Below are 22,053 nucleotides of genomic sequence, written 5' to 3'. Positions count from 1 at the left end.
AAGCTATTACAGATGTAGAACTGATTGTATCAAAGAAAAAATACACCAATCTATTTCTTAAGGTACAATGTTTCTGGCATTATCACATTAATCTTCAAATTTTACATTCTCTTGATGTGAGGGGTATTATAAATTTGAGTAAAAACTAAGCTGGGAATGAGAGATGTTTTGTGGCCCTGGGGTTAGATTGTTCAATTACCTTTATTCTGCCAAAAATTGTAATGATTATATTTAAACGTGATTTGCTTTCTCTATAGTTGTGATGTATGTATATATATATATTGGTGTATTTATATCTAATATGATATGATAAAAACTCATAACACAAATTTCCATAACCTTTCGACCATCACAGCCTTTATCATTGGAACTGGATGGTGGAAAGTTATGGAAATTTGTGATAGAGTTTTTATTATACAATCAATCAGAGACTTTATATTTATAATATACAACCTTAATTTATCTGAGGATCTTAGCTTCAAATCATACCTTCTTCAAAAGTTTCCCTTTCAGAAATTATTAGGCTAGAAACTAGTTACTGTTCTTTTTGGCTTTCATATCTTGAAGCACTGGAACGGACCCCTTTCTGAAAAAATCATACAATTGAAATGGGGGTGTATATTGACGTCACCCATGTCCGTCTGTCCATAACTACTTGTAAACATTTAGAGGCACGATTCTTGCAAAATTTTGACAGAACTTGGTAATATTATTCAGCATCGCCCCAAAAAGTTCAGAAGAAGTGTATGACTGAAGGTTGAATATTTCATACTGGTGATTGTTACTGTACTGCTAAATATTTCTGTTTAAAATCAAAGCTGCCAGTTGCAAACTATCTTACAACTTTTGATTGTGAAATTGGGCCAAGATTATGAACTTTTCCTCTATTAAAACTGAAACTGTTATTAAAACATCTATATCCTGGTCTCAGGTCTATTCTACTAGTCAACTGAAATATAAAATGGCACCCAGTAATTGATATATCTTGTTCATATACTACCATTAAATATCCAATCTTTTCTTTTTCTGTTGAAAATGTCATTATTATTCTGTGATTATTATGTATAGTGCTATATATTGTTTTAAAAAGCCAAAAAATTGATGTGAAATATCAAATATATATTTTTGCTTGGTCCAGTGTTGAAGCCGTTGTGTTGATGAGATTCTGTAGGTGTTTAAAGGGACAGGTTGGCCATCCGTTTGACCAATCATAACTTAGTCTCAGAAACGGAATTTTGTACGATTTTCGTATATATCTAGTACTTCTGAAAACTATTTGCATATAGGCAAACTAAAATCAACTCCTGAAAATGGTGAATCTGTCCCTCTAAAGTAAAGATGTTTTTGTAAGAATTTTTAAAGGTATGGGTTATTGAAAGAATGAATATTGGAGATATAGTGATGATATAAAACTTTGTGATAATTTAAATGATTTGAGTTTTTTTTCTTTGAAAATTTAGTATGACTTAATTCACTAACTTAGAATTGTCATAAAATGTGAATTGTGTCTATTAGCGGCAAGAGCGCATGATAGTTGAATGGAGAACTTCTGATTCATCTGTTTTGACCCTTTGGGTTTTTTTCAAGTTCCTCACTGTGATAATATCAATAAGAATTGCCATACAGTGTGCAATGAGGGAAATTTTATCAAGATGAGAGCATTAACCTACTCTTTTCCCACTTCTAGCTATCGAGGGTTCTTGAAAATGCAAGCAATCAACTTGTTGAGCCACTGTGACTTCAGCCATACAGTGTGCAATGAGGGAAATTTTGCCAGGACACTAGTTTACTCTTTAACAGCATAGTGTCAATGGGTCTCTAGTCAGTCGGTAAGCGCTGGAAATTTCGTCAAGTGTCTTAGCTCTGTTTTATTTGTTATCAAAGAACTCACTATGTGAAAGGGGTCCTTTTCACATTTATCTGAATAAAAGTTAAAAAAACAACCCAAAATTATTTTTAAAAATGTCTATTCATTCTTGGCTTCTACAGTTTTTTCAGACTCTGCTTTTTCTTTGGCATGAGCTCGTTCTGCCCTCCACTTAGAGAAATTCGAAATCTTCGCTTTTTCAATTTCTTCATCCACTATACCAAATTCATCATCTAGATGTTTGTAGTTAAAATATCGGAAAGGAACATTTCCTTCCATATATCCTGGAAATATCACAAAAATATTATTAGCTATGTGGACTCTCTGAAGAGATGTTGATTTGACAAATATAAATATTCAAATACCATGATGTAGAAAGAGGCCATTAAGTAGTTTTCTTCCGAAAAGACAGTAAAAAGATTCATATTGAAATCCGAAACTTTACTGTGGTCTGGAATTTATAAAACAATATAAGAGTTGTTTCCCTTTGATCAGAGATACAAATAAGATTTTCAAAGAGCTTTTAGTGGCTGAATATGTTTAAAAGCTTGAAATTGAAACTTTAAAATTTGTAATAGAACATTAGATGCTACAAAAATTTTGAAATCACAAACTTATTTTTAAAACACACCATATTCCATAGCTTTGAATTTTTCAAATTGAAGTTTTTTCTGCTGTTTTTGGCAGACGCCTGTTCTCTTGGTCTCATACAGTTCTCCTGTTTCAGGGTTCGTAAAATGTTCAATTAATTTCACATTCTGAAATATGATAAAATATTCATAAAGTCAAACTTAAGGAATGTTCTCAAATATCAATGGCTGTGGTAAATTACCCCATGTATTTTTCAACCAATTTAAACTTTATTCAACAGTAACCTGTTCAATTGATCAGAATGTCATACATGAAAATCTGAAAATCATGCTATTTGTTAAAAAAAAAATTCTAAAAATGTACATAAAAAGCTGGAAACAATTCTAACTAAACTTAATTAGGCTTGACAGTATTAAGAGTACTATGAAAATGTTACGTTGTCTAAAATAACTTACTTACCCTATAATCTACAACTAAATATTCGTCTCGACAAACTGGACACGGTGAACCTGTCGCCGTATACTCTCCTCTCTTAAAGATAAAAAAACTTCATTTTGACAATCTGATATTCCATTATAAGGGATATGAAGTGCTATTTGGAATGGTTTATTCCAATCGACCTTTCCCACTTCGCCCCCAATCTTTACACTTTTTACCCCTTCTTTATTTTGCCCCTGTTTTATTTCACCCCTTCTCAATTCAGTTGGTTAGCATTATAAAAGACAATAGTATATTTATTGAAACTTACTACACAAGTTGCTCTAGTTGTTAAAGGAGCAGGTCCTTTATAGTTTCTTCTGTAATGGGTCCAAATCATATCATTCTTATAACATCTTTTAAATGCTGAAATTCACCAAATATCCATGTTTTACTGATACCAGATAACAACTTAAGTTTACGAGGATTAGTGACGTAGCCAGGATTTCATTGACAGGGGACCATCCGATCACCTCGACTCACCTTTTAGATTTGCATCAGGAGGTTAGTCAGCCCCTAGACAATTTTCTAATCTAGGAAGGCGGAGAATGCATCTAACACGATTTAGGCAGTGAAAGTAGAATAAATTTTTCATTTTTTTCTGTCCCGAGGGCGCCGCAGGGATGTATTTCTACATTTGATTGGCTGTAACCGGAGATCATGGTCGAGGTCATGAAGTTTTCGGGCGATTGACGTCTGTTTAGGCGTAACGTTAGACTAAGAGGGGGGGGGATTGTATAATTACCTTCGCTGCTCATATATCTAATACTCTCATCAACGTTAACTTTCAGACGTTTCTTTTTCTTTGTTCGGGCTTCACTTTCACCATGTTCATCATGTTCTTCAGTTTGTAATCTTCGTACCGTCAGACTGAGTTGACGTATCTGGTACATTAATCTTCTTTCTTGAATTAATTGCTTAAACAACGAGAAAAAAATTTCCAACCAATGGTTAAAATGAATGCATATAGGATAGGCTTTCTACATTAACATTTTTGATTTTTACATCTATCTGGAGCATATTAATTTTTGTATAAATTTACAACAATTTTCATGTAAATCTATGTCTGTTTTCATTAATACAGCATTAGGAAAAAAATTTAAAAGCTTTAAGACAACTCAGTTTATTATTCATTACTAGAGACTCAGAAAAATTGAAAGTCCTTGACTGTTTGAGATCCACTTTCTAGCTGAACAGAATATATCGCTAGACACTTACAGTAGGATGCCATGTTGGTCTTCTCAGAATATGTGTCACTATCCTTCTCAATGGATTTAGATTCATTTTCTTGTACAATTTGTGTAGTTTTCCAACTTTTCAACCTTCCATGTTTTTTTCTCAGAGTTATCTTCCCTTACTTGGACCATTCCTATTTTTGGAAATAGGGATATCAGGATTTTCCATTTATATTGAGTTTTTCGCGTGGAGAGGCCAAGTCATTGCCAAAATTGATTTTCCTTGTACAATTTTAGCCGATTGCTTTCGTTTCCAACCATGAATGGACCCACAATGTTAAAAAATGCTTTAAGTACAGAAATGTAATGGACCCATCCAAAAGCAGTCTAGATCAGTCAAGTATCAATTGTCGAGATTATACCAGACGTAAAATTGAATGAAATTATTTTGGCGTCTTGCCAGAATTCTGACCTCATAAATATTCATTATCTCCCTGGTTACATTAATCGAAAGGAAATGAGAAGTTTGTAAAGAGCGAAATTTAGATTTTGTTGTAAGAAAAGAGGTGAAAACTGTTCAATTAACTTCATTTCGTAATATTTTGTATAGAAAAGTGTCAGAACAGTTTGTATGTTGCAAATTTTCAATTTTCCAATATTTCACTTTGCACAGAATGGTGACATTTCCATTTTCTCCTTTCGTTTTTCCGGGGCTCGTCTATGACGTCAAGGACAAAGCATGTTGATGACTCTACAGTCTCGCGCTAGATACCGTACGGAGAGCTTGGGTGCATATTTTGACTTGAATTTTCTAAAAATTTTGCGACTGACCCTCGACTCTTGTGGAAAAATATCAAACTACATTGAATAAGGATTCTCAAAATTAGTCTGATAATTGAAGAGGGGTGATTGGAACCAAAACGATCGAGATATTTGTCAGATGTTGAAGCAGATTTTACACTATAAACATCAAAGATTTGCTTGTTGTGGGCGTCGATAAGCCCCTATTTCTCAAATTTGCATCATAACAACTGTAACATTAGTTGCATCTTGAAGTAGAATTAAAAATTTACAAGATCTAGAAGAATAAATCGACATCGCAAAGATAAATCTCACGTGTAAGTGAAACGTTGACTGAAAAATCGCCATTTTCGGGCGTTGTCTTGTCGCATTTGAAACAGAAATGTGACTTCATTTTTCATTCTTTCTGCTCAATTCTTTCATATTTCTATAATTTGTGTTTCTATCTTTTTAGCAAAGCACAGTTTAACCAAAAACTCTCGTATTTGAGGGAGAAAGTGGATGTATAAAATTCTAGAAGGTAGGCCATAGGCATGCGGACGACAAAATGGCGTCCGTTTTATTTCGAAGCAAGTTATGTTGAATAATTTAAAATGATTTTCTGTAGTGAAACTAATCTTTCAGCAATCAATTGTGTATATAAATCATTTATGTGTTTTATGAATCATTTATTTGCATGATTTCACGACCATTTGTTCAGTTTTCATCACCATGTTGATATTTCATGACCTACTTTTGAAACGACAACCTGACCTTTGAACCCAAATAGTGTGCTATAATTAGCGTCGGTTCCGGTTGATTGAAGTGGGTGTGTTTATGGGCGTTCCCTGTTTGATTAATTAGGTTGTTTTATGTTAATTTATTCCACAATATAAGGTGCTCACATGAAATTTGAAAGCAAAATTTACAACTCATTTTCTAAAATTTGAAATTTAAGTTTCATATAGTCTCTCTTACATTTAAATCTAATAACTTATAATTAGTTAGGCTGCAACTCTTTTGTGCCTAATGCATTACTAAGAATATCTCCTCAAACAGGAATGCTATTATTTGTCAACTTATAAATTATAAAGCACAAACATATTTCTCTCTGAGGAACTTGACTTCACACAAATACATTTGAAAATTATACTGAAATACTAACAAAAAGCTGATATTTAGATTAAAAGATAAATTAAATAGAAATAAACTTGTGAGGACAATAATTTAATACCTGATGCAATTTTACTTTTGGGACCCTATTCATGGTACTAATAATTAGATAATAATGAATTAATTGCTAGAGAAAAATTCTATATGTCAGTGACCTTGGTGCTTTTATTTCCCCACATGATTAGGTTCTTTTTCCAAAAAGGAACTTTCTAATCTTGTACATGTAATGTCATATTTAGGAAAGGGGGGGAGGGGGGTTGAGTTGGCGGAACAAGTTCGAAAACAGGTTCTACATGACACGCTTTGATTGCTTGAAAATAAGAACATTGGGAGTAAAGTAATGTAGACTAAAATTATCAGATTGATAAATAAATGTACTGTGGTTCTAAGTCAAAATGGTTTTGTATCGGGTGGCGAAATTTAAACATTGAAATTAACCTTTTTAATGGGATTGTAAAGAGGTTTTCTGAAATTTTTTATGTGTATCAGGGACACTGATAGGATCAATTTACATCATTCTGTTTAATAGGACAGAGTTACCCATACTCATGGTTTATTCACGAATTTCGCCTTGTGCTGTGTTTAACTGATTTTATACAATAAATTGGCCACAGTGCGACCAAAGACATGGCTACCTCCAAGCTGAAAATTTGAATTTGCAGCCAGATAAAGAAGAAGACCTATCAGAGACCAATATGAAAATGATGTACTTCTCTTTTTATTGGTGAAGCGTATATATTCATGATGAATTTAGCCATGGCACATATTACATGTCCCTGAAACAAAAGTGGATTGTTTCTGACATTTCACAGATTTGGAGACGTCTGCTGATCCTGCTGATCTGGGAAATGTAACTTTGATATTTTTTCATGATGTTGTATCTTTCATGAAGGTAACTTTTCATTTACATGTTTAGCCATTTTGCAGCATTGTGCAGGCGCGAATATTGGGCTATGATATTCATTGATCCCTACTGAAAAAGGTAGGAAAATATCGCCTGCAAAGCAGACCATGTTTATTCTTTTCGAAACACCTGATGGTACTCCTCTTTAGAGGAATCCACTGCTATACAACTCTTGATTTTGATCTTGTTTGTACAGAGTTTTATAATGAGCTAGTTCTTTGGTCATGACAAAGTTTTTATTTCTTGCACATTGATGTTTTGGTGAAAGTGTCGGAAGAGAAAACAAAAGGAAACATCCAATCTTGCATTTTGATGACAAAGAAAGAAAAAATAGATTAATTATGAATTTGAAGCAACAAAAGTAACAAATTCATTGATAGCTTTCTTGTCTTCCTAAAGAGATTGTAAAGAGGTTTTCTTAATTTTTAATGTGTAATTAGGACACTGATAGCATCAATTTACACCATTCTAATTTTCATTCAGACATTCCTGCCATTCCATTTATACTTAGGGTTTGATGACGTCACTAATTGCAAAATATGCTTTATTACATAAGGCCCTTTGCGATTAGTGACGTCATCAAACACTTAGTTTTAGTGGAATTGCAGCAACCAGATGTCTGATTGTGAATTGGAATGGAGCAAATTGATGCTATCAGTAAGCTTTTTTCTGATGCACATAAAAAATTTAGAAAACCTCTTCACAATCCCCTATAACAGATTAAAAAGTGACCTACTTCTGTCTAGGAAAAAAATGTTTTTTCAGACACAAGTCAAAGTCTGACAATCTATTAGTTTGAAATCCTACTTACACAACAAAGTGAGGCAAATGTGTCTTTGCTATAAGATGGTTCAGGAATTTTTGTTTTGAAAAGAACTAAAATCATAATTAGAAAATCATCTTAAATAAAAAAATGCCTTTACGAATACTACGTCTTAGAATGAACATAAAATTTAAGATTTTTAAACTTGGTCATTAAGTGTATATATTTATCAGTAGATATACCTGGTGTCATAAATAACATAACAGAATCCTTATATAATTCAATAAATCCAAAAAACTTAGTAATTATCTATAAATATACAATTAACTAGTGAAAAACGCTTAATATCAAGATTAAGCGTTTTTCAATAATTACTTAATAGTTTTATGAATTTTCCAGATTTTACAGGGATTCTGTTGTAACTTTATGACACCAGGTAAGTTTACTGATGAATATATACTCATATTGACCATTCTTGAGAACTTAAATTTTATGTTCATTCTAAGACGTAGTATCACTTTAATCTTAATCTTAGGCTTAAATCACTTAAAAAAAATTCATTACTGCACCTTGTAATGTGTAGTTTATTACATCATTGTTAGTTATAACAGGTCTGTCAAAGGTTTGTTTATTTATCTCTTTATTTGGGCATCAAGTTGACCTATCCCAATTCTCAGACACCTGTGGTTCTTGCTATTCCACCAATGTTTCATGACGTAACTATCTCTACAGCCCTTAGTTACATTAGCAGCTTTTGTGATAGTGCCGTCCAAACTAATGTTATATTTCTCAATGTAAAGCTCCAAGATAATTTTTCATAAACTGTTTGGAGAGTGATTGAAAAGACTTCATAATTTTTTTACCGATTTTTCAAAAATTTAAAAATTTGAAATCCTCAAGGTACTTAGGTTTCTTTTTCAGCTTTATATCTTATTTTAACTTGCTTCGAAATAATGCCTAGGTTTATTTTGTATAATCATCTTTGGTTTTAACTTTGACTGTGCTTTGTTTTTCAGGAAATAAGGAACCAGAATTGAGCAGAATAGAATGAAATTTTTGTATTTTTTTCAGATTTTATCAGTTGAAATAAAGTGGCGTTAAATTTTGTAATTATAGCACGCACTAAGGAAATTTTGGGTCTATAAGCCACTCGAAAAAATGAAAAATTATAAAGTGGTTGAAAAAATTGATTATAGCACGCACTAGGGACTGTTTGAAATTTTACCAACCACTGGCAATTTCTTGAGACTCAACTTAAAAAACAAAATGTCAAATTTGAAAAAATGATGTTGGAAGTTGAGTTAAAACACTATATATAAATACATTACATACAAAATCATTGTTCTATAAAATTGGGAGCCAAATTATCGTTGTTTTTCTGCCTTTTTGTACGTTTTTCACAGAAAATTGGTTATAATATCCACGATTTGCATCAATTAGTTATCTTGATGGTGCTGTTTTCAACAAGTTCTAAATGCCTGCATCCTTTTGCAAATGGTGACCTATTTGCAATGGAGATTTCAAATGATTTTGGCACTCTTATGAATTTTCATTTGGTATATATGCCTGTTCTGTCTAGCTTGATCAAGAAAATTAATATATTGATAGAAATTGATGTTTTGATCATAATTAACTAACTCAAAATACAAAATTAACTTATATTGACACTGTATAATATAGAATCAAATTTTCCTTTTGCTTGTTCCTCCTTTCATATCAAATCCTCTGTTGATAATGGTTGCTTTCTTTCTTTACAAAATTCAGGATTTCTTAAATCTGCCAGATATGTCCAATGGATGTTCCTTGATTTAAAATAAAAGAAAAGAACTAAACTTTTTTTAAATAAAAAATCTAATAAAATCATGATAAGAAATCTGGACATATGATGTATTTTAATTTTCATTAATCAAAATAATTGTATTTCGAATCAAAAAAATATTTGTTCAAATATCAAGAATAACAGAAAAGTATCTGAAAAAATGAGATTTGGTGAAATATTTTGTCAAAAAAACAAGGTGTTCCTGAAGAGTAAGCATTCCCTGCACTGCTTTGACCAAGTTTCTAACACTTAAAATCACTCCCTCAGCATTTCTTGCAAATTGAGTGTTTGGGACTTCACACACTTTGTACGCTGTGTTGTAAGGTCAGTTTGAATAGTAGTTTCCCTCATTGCACACTTCATTGTGTCATTGGTCTACATTATGAGCCCAATAAAGTGCTTTAAAGTAAGATGTTTAAATCCATCTTTTTAAAACGGGTGCCTAATTAGAACTGATAATCGGCAAATAAGGACAAAATTTTGCTCGTGAAATTTGCAGTGTTCTGGTGATATTGGATTCAAATAGAAGTAATTGGTATTGATTTTGACTATATTGAAATGAATATTATCAAGTCAAACTGATGGAATTTAAGGACATATTGATAGGCAGATTCTAGTAGTAGAAGTTGAAAGTAAAATAAGGTTAATGCTTCTATCCCAGCTATATTCCCTCTATTGCACACTATATGGCTTTACAGTCTTCATTAAAGTGGAAAAGAAAGTTTGCTTGCTGTAAACTCCATTTCATTATGTACAGCACCAAGTGTGAGGGATAAATTTTTGACCAATTTTTTCATGTTGCATAGTCGATCATCAAAAATGAAATATTTGTGGCCTTCGATGAAAATGAAATCTGACCTAGTTTTAAAGAGCTTATTAATACAGACAGCACAAGATCGAATTCAAATATAAATCCTCATTGCTAACTTTAATTTTTTAATTCTTAGAACTTTGAAATATATGAGCTAATTTAGTAAACTTTGGCAATGGGGTAATCGTTGTGAAGGCCAATTTCAAGATGTCCAGATTTCCAATTTTTATCAAATTTATTCTCTTAAGTTTAGGTTCGAAATATTTTGATTTGAGTTGCATTCAATGTATTACCGTGGTAAGGCAGGGTGTGCTTAATCTTCTAATTAATCAAAAAAGAGCATGCTAATTCCCCTGTCCTGGCAAAACTCAACTCATGGTCTTGTCCACCTTCATGAACCAAATCAGGTGTGGAAATACAGGATGTAAAACTCCATTCATTTCATTACATTTTGAAACTTGGTAAGCTGGTACCTTTCTACTTTACCTTAAATAAGTTATAAATATCTCAGGCTTTAAGTGATTGTAAAGGGTTTTCTAAATTGTTTATATGTGTATTGGGGACACTGATAACATCAATTTGTATCATTCCAATTTTCTATCAGACGTCTGTGGTTCTTGCAATTTCACTATAAGTAAGTGTTTTATGGCGTCATCAAACACTTAGTTTTAGTGGAATTGAAGGTACCACAGACGTCTGACTGAGTGGAGTGGTGCAAATTGATAATGCCAGTTTCCCCAACACACCTAAAGATTTTAGAAAATCTCTTTACAATCACTTCAAGTCGTTTTTCTGACAGCTATTATATATAATATACAGGATGTGGCTTAGATCCTTTCAGATGTGGCTTAATTCAGAGCATTTTGTGGACAAATTCAGACTTGTCTGGTTGATAAGTAAATAGATGTACTGAAATGAAAAATAGAGTTTTCAAGAAAATTGGTAGACTGATTTTTGATAACCAAAAACTTTCATTTGGCTCACAATTACAAGCTTTATTTCACAAACTGAATGTACTGTAACATAACTGCCAATTTCATTGCTATTGTAACTCTCTGAAAGGGACGCCCAGTTGATAAACCCAGTCTCGGAATGAAATTAGGTGTCTCAAAAGGAGCATAATGATGAGTATACATGGTTCAGATCAGCAAGTTCTAGACTTTATATTCTTCCACAAAATTTGTCGTCTCACAATGTTATGTGTCAAAAATGTAGCAAATTTTTTTAAATCTATATATTTGGAATGAGGTCATGTTTCTATCAAAAGTTTCAATTTTAAACCATTTTCAAGCATTAGCCAGACATACCAGGCAAATACTAAGTAACATCCCTTGTAAGACGCTAAATATAAAAAACGAACTACTTGGTGCATCTGAAAGGATACGTTGCAGTGACATGTTTATGATTGAGTTCGTCAACTCTCCATACCCTTCTGAGAGTCCACAAAGCTCAACTCAGTTGATATTTAGGTTTGTCAACTCACTATCCCTTTCTGAGAGTCCACATAGCTTATAATGGTATTGGGTTTGTTAACTCTGTATCTCTTCAGTGAGTCTGCATAGCTAATAGAGTTATAGAATTTTGTGGTATTGGGTTCATTAGCTTGGCATCTCTTTCTGAGAGTCCACATAGCTAATATAATGTTATTGGGTTGGTCAACTCTGCAGACCTTTCAGAGAGTCCACATAGTTGACAATTATTAATGGTATTCTATTATTCAACCATATTAGACCACCCCACCCCCACCATCATGTATATATGAGCAAGCCCTCGAGCCCTACCCCTGTATTTCATAATTTTTGTTTTATCATTTCAGGATTGGGAAATTGAAAGTAGAATAGTTCTGAGAGAAATGGTGTACAAGATTTAAAATGGTATATATTCCAAAACCTAGTTATTGAAATAAAATACAATTATTAAAACATATATCACACATCCCCTTGGCCTAGTAGAATGAAAAAAAAAACAAAAACAACTATCCATCCAAACTGTGAAACGACAACCAAAATCCAAAACAACAATCTGGCAATACATTGGTAGCAGCTAATGAAATTTTCACTTGAGGAAGTATCAATCAAACCTAGGAACGAAACACAAAATCCAAAATAACAATTTGGCAATAAATTGGTAGCAGCTAATAATCTTTCTATAAGAGGATAGAAAATCAAAATCGCCAAAGTACAAACGATAATAATTACAAACCAAAATCCAAAATAAGAGTTAGGCTATTACCATCCTTTTAGCAGCAGGGAACTTTCCAATATATAGCATCTGAATCAAATGCACTTCTGGATGCTCTGTTTCATGTTTTTTTCCTGGGTGACTCCACTTGGCATCCAAGATATGATGAATTTAGGGTACAAATATGTCTTTTTCTACATTTTTGGGTGATACATAAACCTTATTTAAGATTATTTCTGAAGTAATGAAAGTACAATTAATGCTTTGAACTAAATATGAAGAGTTAAAAACTGATTCATCACCTATTGTTTTCTTTCTACATGCTAAAAAATGACAATATGACTTTATCTGTAGGTTGAAAGGAAAGTGATGAAGTCTAAAAGAATGAATAGAAATAACTTTACCCCCCAAAATAGGGTCACTATCCCAAAAGTTGTAGGCAATAAACTAATGGTAGGTCAGAAAGTCACTAAATCACAAGTGTTAAAATTGCACAATCCAAATTCTAATATCAATTCTTACTGCACATTTTGAACAAAAATGGCACGTTAATGACAGAAACAGAAATCTCAAATTCCTTCAGAGGGACCCATTCCGGATTTTTGCACGATTGTGAACAACACAATGTTAAAACACAAAGCACGCAGTTATTTTTTCTCACAAACAAAAATTAATGTTATACCAGTCTGTAGCCCATTTTAACCAGCTTGTCTGCTAATCTTGAGCAGAACAGTAGAATGTAAAACTCCTATTTCATTTCAAGAGTCTGATACATGTCTCCCTTTCTCCCTTGCCTTAGTTGGCTAATCTGTCTTCATTAGCCCACATGGTGGAGAAAAGTTGGACGTAAAACTCCATTCATTTCATTTCATTTAGTTGGCTTGTGGTACCAGTTGGAAACCCAATACCGAGCATAGGTTTAGACAAAGATGATTAGAGAGCGACAGTACTATCTTTTTAGACAAATACTTAACCGCCACCTGCCTAATTTTAAATTCCTCTACCTGTGTGGCAAATGAATATTAAACTAAGTTTATTCTGTCACAGTTTCTGGTCCCTCTATAATTAAGTATGCTGCTCTTCCATTCTAAAGATATTTTTTCAATGAAATACATTTATTTCAATCAAACCTTTTCTTCAAGTCCACTTTTGCTGGAATTTTTTCAAATATTGATCTTGTAATTTTTTTTTACAGTCACCAATAGATGCCCACCAGCTGCTGGATGCCCTGGCCCCGTTACTGGGACCGGAGGGCTGTATCAAAGGGCCTGTAGAGGCTTCTAGAATAAGTAGGTTAGTGAACTTAAAAAAAATAAATAAAAAATTGATAAAATTTTTTTTTATTTCAGAAATATGTAATGTTTCAAAATGTTTTCAATTTATTCTGTTTAATCTTAATTATGTCAAATTATTTAAGAAAATTAATTAATATTCTTGAAACTTATTGGAGAAGTGTTGGTGTTTTCAGTTTAATGAAGGATGCAGTCAAAATGGTCAGTAAATGTGTCTATCTGAATATTTTACGTAATACCAGTGAAGTTACCACACTTAATAAGTAAGTTATCATTCATTCATTCATTCCTTTATAAGTTCATTCATTCACTCATTCATTCATTCCTTTATAAGTTCATTCATTCACTCATTCATTCATTCAGTTTAAAGCAGTAGGAACACATTCACTAATTTATTAACTTGCTCATTCATTCATCAACTTAATTATTCCACCATTCATTTATTCATTCACTCATTCATTCATTTATTCATTCATTCATTCACTCATACCATTAACTCGCTCACTCATTCATTCATTTATTCATTTATTCATTCACTCATTCATTCACTCATTCATTTATTCATTCATTCATTCATTTATTCACTCATTCTTTTATTCACACATCCATTCATTTATTCATTCTCTCTATCTTCCAGGTTTATAGCAGTAGGAGGGTGGGACACTCTCAACCAATGGTTACAGGACAGTAAAGAACCAGAATTTACTGGTTTTCTACTAGAATTGTTAAAAGTTTATCGTGATCTACCAATTACCGTAGAATTGTTAAAGAAAAACAACGCTGCCAAAACTATTAAACAGTTTGCTAAATCAGATAATGAAAGTAAGTGGGCTTGTTTCATTATTCCAGTCAACCCAGCTGTAAATGGGTTTAGATAGTCCAACAGATAGAAGTCTGAGAATGCACACTGCCAAGAAGTTTGGTCAAATTCCAGCTAGTTGAAAGGATCCTGGTGAACCTGAGTCACTATCCTTTAAGGTTAAAGCCAAAAGGTTTGTTTTCGTGTTCCAGTCATCTGAAGTCACTAAATTTGATTTAAAATGGAGTTTAATTATCAATCAGATTTCTGTATTTTTGAGAATAAGATCCCTGCTATGCATTTATTAAGGGACTAAAGTTGGGGTTTTCTAGTGTTTTTACCAGTGCTCTATTTTGAGATTTATTTCAATCTATTTTATTTCTAGGTATAAAGGTATTATCAAGTGATATCGTTGATAAATGGATGAAGACAGTCCGTGGTGGACGCGCAGATGAAAATGGTAAATATTTTTTATATTTTTTTTTATTAGATTTTACATGACTAATTGCACTAATTGCACCCATGATTAGGTGCATGATTAGATTAGGTTCATGAATATTCAATACAATCAAATTGGTTAAATTTCAGATAAGAAAAAAGAAAAAGACAAGAAGCGAAAGAAAGACAAAGATCATCATCATCGGCATCATTCTGGCAGTAAAGATAAAGAAGGTGGCGCCACTGACATGACGGGAGGTGGGAGTAGCGATGCCAACAAAGATAAAACAAACGATGATAGTGCGGCCAAGCGACCAAAAACTGTCAAAACTTTACAAAGTAAATTTAGATCTACTGGTAAGTTGAAAAAAACTATATTGAATATAATTTGACAGACAAGAAAAATCACCCCTTAACTTACAAATGAGTTCTTCCAATCATACATAATTGATAGAAAATATGCATGTGTGGAAGAGTGTAAATGAAAGTTGAGGGGTGTCAAATACAGCCTTTGTTACAAATAGTTACTCACTGTCTTACGGACTAAACATGGAAAAGCGTTCGGATGGAACAAAAAAAACACATACTCGTGTGCTACAGACTTTGCATGTTAAAGATCCCTCGACAGTTGAAAATCAAGAAATGGTAGACTACTGGAAAATATTTATTTATTTCACAATGTCTACAAAAGCAGGAAATAAAACTTCATTCTTTTCTATTGTAATTTGTAGGACTGGAAGATCAGACTATAGCCCCTGTTAAAAAGAAACCTGTTACGGAACCCAAACCACTGCCTGTTTTACCAAAACGCAAGTAAGTACTGTAAACTTTATTGATGAAGTCTTCTAAATAATAAAATCTTGAGTCAGTCCCTTTCTTTGCTCCTCATAGAAACTCTATTGTGAACTAACTGTCCTGATGAGGATTGTATATCTGAAACATTTATCGGTAGCATGAGATGAGCGTTAGTCATTAATATTTTGTGTTTTTTTTTCGCAGTACAAGTAGTATAGAGGAGCCCCCGGAGAAGAAGTCAAGATTGACCCTAACAATCCCCTCCCCCTCATTATCCTCGGCTACCACCCTACCAACATCTACTAGTCCCCCATCTACCTCACCCCAAGAAGTTCAGCACGGCAAGATCAAAATCATTCCTGCTAAACGACGTAAGTCTTGAATTATTTTGAATTTTGGTTTCGTCATCAGATTGGGATTAATACAGGCGATGCCCTGCAGTATGCAATGAGGGAAATTGTGCCACAAGAAAGGTATCCCTGTTCGTTTTTGCCTGTATGCCTAAAGTTTTTGGCTTGGAAGAAAAGGGCGTTGGCCACTAATAGGGTATTAAATGCTATTGAGTTATTGCCCTTGACTTTCATTAAATCGTACATTAAATTATTTGCTAAATTTGGACACATTATTTCAGTACCTACCCATGAAATACATGAAGATTCTGGGTTTATGGACAGTTTGTCTGTGAAACCAAGGTTCGGGGGTGTGAAGAAAAAGAAAAAGTTGATGTCACCTGTTACCACGACAACACCTACAACGCCGTCTGGTCCTCCTGATTTAAAACCTGCTGTAGTTACCTCCCCTATTGCAGTGCCACCTGTATCACCTATAACGTCACTCGCTTCACGATTACCGTCTGTTCCTTCAGTAAGTTTTGGTGTGGATTATTTGCTAGCTCTGGAACTTGGTCGAAGATCATTCGAAACGTGGTGTCTATCTTTTGGTCTAATTTTGTGAAAAAAAACAGCTTTTCTATTGTTGCTAGACCTGGCTAATGACCAGCTGGTAGAAAGCATCTTCAAGAACCTAAGTTGTCATTGCTCATTATTACAGTTGACCCAGCTTTAAATGGGTATGGATAACCAAGAGGCTTGGTCAAGGACCAGCTGGTGAAAAGGATCCCCAAGAACCTCAGTTGTCATTATTCTAGTTGACCCAGCTCTAAATGGGTATGGATAATCACCAAGAGGTTTGGCCAAGTACCAGCTGCTAGACAGTAGCCTTATGAACCTTGATCCTTGTCAAATCAGTGCCTAAAGGTTTGACCAAGGATCAGCTGGTAGAAAGGATCTTCGTAAACCTGGGCAGTTATTTGATATAGATGTCTTTCTTCTGTTTTCCTATTTTTAAAAAGTTATTTGTAAGGATCAGTATTTTTTTTCAGTTTTATAAAGATACTTTAGAAACAGCTGAAGAACCACAAGAAACGAAAGAGAGATCACCATCGCCGGAAGAAATGAATCCTGTGAATCTACAGATGCCGCTGTTGTCTCCAGAACGACCTAGTACACCCGTAGATGAGGATATGGAAAATAAAAATCCTGATGATTCCGGCAAGAAAAACGGTAAGTTTCTGTTCCAATTGCCATTTTCAGTTGTGTAAATGTTTGTTTCGCTGTACGCTAGATCTGCTTTCTAGCTACCAGTACTCTTTTCAGAATTAAAAATTGGAATTACTATACATCATCGATTCTAAATTATTATCTTAACGTTACCATGTTTTTAGACAACAAGCTAAAAATCTGATTGGTCAAAATTATTCACACAATTTTTTAGCTTTGTATGTTAACGATTGCATAAAGTTTCTGACAACGAGCTAGAAATCTGATTGGTTAATATTTAGATTGCACGATTATCATTAAGTTACGATGTTTCTGACAACAAGCTAGAAATCTGATTGGTTAATATTTTCACTGCAATAACATCATCCAATCAGAGTATTCGATACTCTATGTATTGGACTTTCCTATGTTTGTGCGATGCCCAGAGATGATTAAAATGGCTGCCATTTATCTTTTAGAAGATGAAAATAACGGACAAGAAAACGTAGAAGACCCAGATCAGAAGGGATTGCTGTCAACTGGCATGATCAAACGGAAAAAACCCAAGAAAAAACTTCGCTGGGTGGATGATAACAGGCTTTGTCAGTTCCATTATTTTGAAATGGATGAAACTGAAAGAGGTACGTCTCGGAATTTAATTTAGAATTTCATAAATCAGATTTATGTCCTACATTTTTGCTTCTTATCGGACTTTTTCTATCTATATTTATTCAGTCTTGCTCTGAGAGTAGGAATCATAACTCTATTTTATTCCATTTATAATTGAACTTATGATAAAGAGCTACTATGTGCAGTGAACAATGAGGGAAGAATAAGATATACAGAGATTTCTTTTTTCTATTTTGTTTCATTCGTTTCTTTTGAAATTTTCCAGAAAATGTGAACCGACCGAAAGATAGTTTTAATAGTTTAAAGAAAGCTGAAAGAATGATGGAGGGAAGGGTACGTTACTTTTTTCCCTTAAAATTATGTTTATTAGCAGGTAGGATGGTAATTGGGGCAAGAAATAGTTTTCTGGGGGTAGATCATAGTGACAGAAACCCAATCACATAATTTCAGAAATGTTCTAAAATAACGAAAAAAACTATTTTTTGTAGGCAATGGATAGAAAGTTTAGTCACCATGACAACCAGAATGAGGCTGTACAATGGCGCAAACCTGAATTATTAACAGGACTAAGTTCCGTGGTCGTCCCAGGATGCAACAGTACCGAACGTGACATTCAGAATCAGCGAGAACAAAGTGTTCTTCAAGCTCTTTTCTTCTCGAAGGCTATGTAAGTTTTCTCTTACAATTTTTCAGATGTCCTACCTTATTATATGTTCAGTTGTAGTGGAATTGCAGGAACCACAGACTTCTGATTAAAAATTAAAATGGTGTAAATTGATGCTATCAGTGTCTCTAATACACATAATTTTAATTAAGTTTTGTTATCCAATCAGATTGCTGTGTTTCTAAATTTCCTTTAAGTTAAGTTTTTGAATATAAGCCCAAGGTGAAGCAAATATTAATATAAATTTTAGAAAGACTTTATCCTTTTAATGGGCTTAATTGTACTAAAATTTGCTTTGATTAACATGTTCAAGAAGATCAACTCAATTTGAAATGTTAATGTTTCCAGGTTACCAGATACACCAACAGAACCCGATTTAGAAGCAGTAGAAACAGAGGAACCTATTAATATACCTTTAGTTGATGTAAGTTATCTCCCTTACTCTTCTAGAACGCTTGATGACACTCTGTTCCTTACAGTTAAAGAATTGCGTTCTAGAATTGGAACAGGTCGAACCTGTCCGGAACTCACAAATCGATGCCACTTGGAGTCACAGAAGTCTCTTGAATGCCTTGATCTTGAAATTTCCAATTTTACAAGTTAAACTTTGCTTATCAAAGGTCCATGGTTTAATCCCAGCATAAGCCAGGAAAATACCTTTGAAATTTTCAATTAGGTTTCCCACTGTCATTGACTCAGTGAGTTAGATGCTTCCTCGCTAACCTGAAGGTCCAGGGTTTAATCCCAGCATAAGCCTAGATAATACCTTTCAGATTTTTCAACCCTGGTTCCCCAAACTGTTTGGTTAAGTCAATAAGCCATTAAAGATCCTTCAGTGGTCTATAACTTCTAAAAGTCTCACCTTAACTTCTACTAATTCTGAAACCAGAGCCAGTGCATTCAGTGTATTCAAAATCTGAAAAATTTTCATTTTCAAATTTCAGGCTTCATCGTCAGGAGAAGAATATTCCTATACGTATGACAACATTACCCAGAAACCTGATAAACTAAAACCTGACCCCCCAGAGTTACTACAACAGAATAACCACGGGATTCACCAAGGAGGTCATCCTATTGCTCTAATGGGAGCCCCACCCCCCGGTCTGCCACCAGAGTTGACCAATATTTTAAATAATTTTAGTAAAAATCCCCCGACTGGGAACAATGTATCTAATGATATGATGCAGAATGTCCAGAATATGTTGGCTGTCATTATGGTGAGATATTTTCAGAATTTTATTTTATTAACCTGGAGCCTTATTTTCGTAAACTTACAGGACATTAAATCGAGGCCCCTTGTGCTACATCACCATCACCAAGGCCCATAGACAAAAGTGATGTCATAAAATCATATTTTGAGTGGAATTGCATCCACAGATGTCAGACTGATAATTGGAATGGTGCAAATATTGATTACAGTTGTTGAACATCAGTCAGTTTGTAGCTCAGCAGTCTTATTTGATTTTGTTTTTCAGCAAGCCAGCCAAGATGGCAACCAGAATCAGATGATAGACCAGTTGAGAATGGCACTGGAACCTTTCAGACATCAACTTCCAGAATTATTCCAGATGGGTTCCAACTTCGGCGGCAGCGGTCCGAACATGATGGGTGGACCACCTAGAATGGGACCAGGGCTGCTCGGAGCTGCTCCTCCTGGGTTTGCTCCCCTTGGAGGCCCTCGAGGACCCCCTCCTAACAGATTTATGGGACCAGGTAGGTTGGGTTATTCTGATTATTCTTGTTTCCAATCAAATGTGAATCAAGATAACTATAATTTTAAGATTGATATTTTTACAATGGGTCGTTTGTTTGATTAGGGTCGTTTCACATGTACAATTATGATTGGATAATATTTGTAAAAAGCAAACGACCGAAAACAATATGGTTAGATGTTAAATGACATATAAACGTTTGGCCTCCAGTTAACTGATATCACAGACAAAAGCAATATTGTAAAAAAATAAAAGTGGAAGATGGGATTATAAATTTTAAATTTAGATGTTCATGGGGTGATTGATTTGTAATTTTAGGACCTGGTGGACAGATGGGAATGCCTGGACCGCAGGGACCAGGTGGCCCGATGCGAGGACCTGGCCCTGGCCCTGGACCACAAGGAGGACCAATGGGTCCTGGGCCTGGAGATGAATGGGGTGATAACATGATGGGAGGACACATGGGGCCTGGAGGTCCAATGGGACCTAATGGTCCAAGACATAATTTCCAGAGGCGTGGTGGCCCGATGAATCGTGGTCCAATGAGAGGTGGTCGTGGTGGAAATCGTGGTGGGCGTGATAATCGTGGCCCAGACAGGGGAGGTAACCGTGATGATAGGAGAGATGATAGGGGTCGTGGTGGACGAAATGATAGAGGCAGAAGAGATAATCGGGGTGGAAAGGGAAAGAGACAAGGTGAGTCAAAAGATTTCAGTCTGTTTTGTGGATTTTTTGTAATGAATTAGAAATTCATTTTCCAAGGTTATTTTGTGAATATATCTTTATATAAGCTATGAAAGAGAGTTGATTGTATTCAGTAACAATGGCCAATGTTTAAAGTAAGCCAATATATTTTGTATTTACTTGCCCTGATTTGTCTTTGAAATTGAAAAGTTTTTTTTTGTGCTTTGTTTTGATGATATTTTACTTTTTTCAATCGTTGGTTTTGAAATGTGGAACAATGACTTAACTTAATTTCTTTCATTCCAGTTTGTCGACATTTCTTATCAAATGGCGGTTGTAAATTTGGTGACACCTGCAGTTTTCTTCACCCTAACCCCCAAAATGGGCAATCACCAGTGTCCTGATGAAAGTGGTTAACATAGAATAGTCATCTGAAGTGCTAGAAAATCAAAAGGTGGGAGATTTGGTGGAAGGATTTCATATTTGGAAGTGCAGGAGTGATGAATTGAGAGAGAATATTCTATAAATCATTTTAGTTATTCAAGAAGGAAAATAAAATGGTTATTTTGGAAGAATGATTAAAAAAATTCAGAAATTTCCGAAAAAATTATGATTTTTGTGATGAAGTTCTAACTATGGAACATGATTTAGATTAAAAAGTGTGCTTGTGATTTTGGATCTCTGTGAATTTTGAAAGTTTTATAAGAAATGATTTATCACTGAAAATGCCAAATTCTCTTTGGAAATGCTGACAAAAAAGGAAGGTCGAATATTCTTCAAAAATTTCAGCATTTCATCAAATTGATTCGGAAGATCTTTCCGTACTTTATAAAGATTATGGATTTCAAATTTGTGGATGTCGAACATTTTTTTCACTTTTCAAACTGATTCAAGAGCAAAGATCGTTTATTTAAATATTTGCCCAAAAAAAAGTGGAAATATCATGATGAAGGATGGCAT

The 22,053-nt window shown here is 34.0% G+C and overlaps 2 protein-coding genes across 2 annotated transcripts; one reads left to right on the top strand and one right to left on the bottom strand.

Annotated features, from left to right (window-relative positions):
- Positions 1–2,487: 2,487 nt before the first annotated feature.
- Positions 2,488–3,305, bottom strand: LOTGIDRAFT_109474 (hypothetical protein; the record flags this gene model as incomplete). The annotated part of the gene is made up of 3 exons (XM_009046253.1): positions 2,488–2,625; positions 2,918–2,989; positions 3,207–3,305. Coding segments are annotated over 3 exons (309 nt in total), but the record flags the coding sequence as incomplete, so codon positions are not given.
- Positions 3,306–12,879: 9,574 nt separating this feature from the next.
- LOTGIDRAFT_230041 (hypothetical protein) lies at positions 12,880–21,641 on the top strand (the record flags this gene model as incomplete). The annotated part of the gene is made up of 18 exons (XM_009046252.1): positions 12,880–12,891; positions 13,737–13,834; positions 14,010–14,096; positions 14,471–14,655; positions 15,018–15,092; positions 15,221–15,427; positions 15,802–15,883; positions 16,070–16,236; positions 16,497–16,729; positions 17,247–17,427; positions 17,883–18,044; positions 18,299–18,366; positions 18,522–18,700; positions 19,046–19,121; positions 19,642–19,914; positions 20,173–20,410; positions 20,728–21,105; positions 21,400–21,641. The coding sequence occupies 18 exons, from the start codon at positions 12,880–12,882 to the stop codon at positions 21,495–21,497; spliced, it is 2,799 nt and encodes a 932-aa protein (XP_009044500.1). The 3' UTR covers positions 21,498–21,641.
- Between the last annotated feature and the right edge of the window lie 412 nt (positions 21,642–22,053).

This window comes from Lottia gigantea (genome assembly GCF_000327385.1).
Source record: "Lottia gigantea unplaced genomic scaffold LOTGIsca_10, whole genome shotgun sequence".
Taxonomy (NCBI): Eukaryota; Metazoa; Mollusca; class Gastropoda; family Lottiidae; genus Lottia; species Lottia gigantea.
This window is presented reverse-complemented; position numbering and strand designations above follow the sequence as displayed.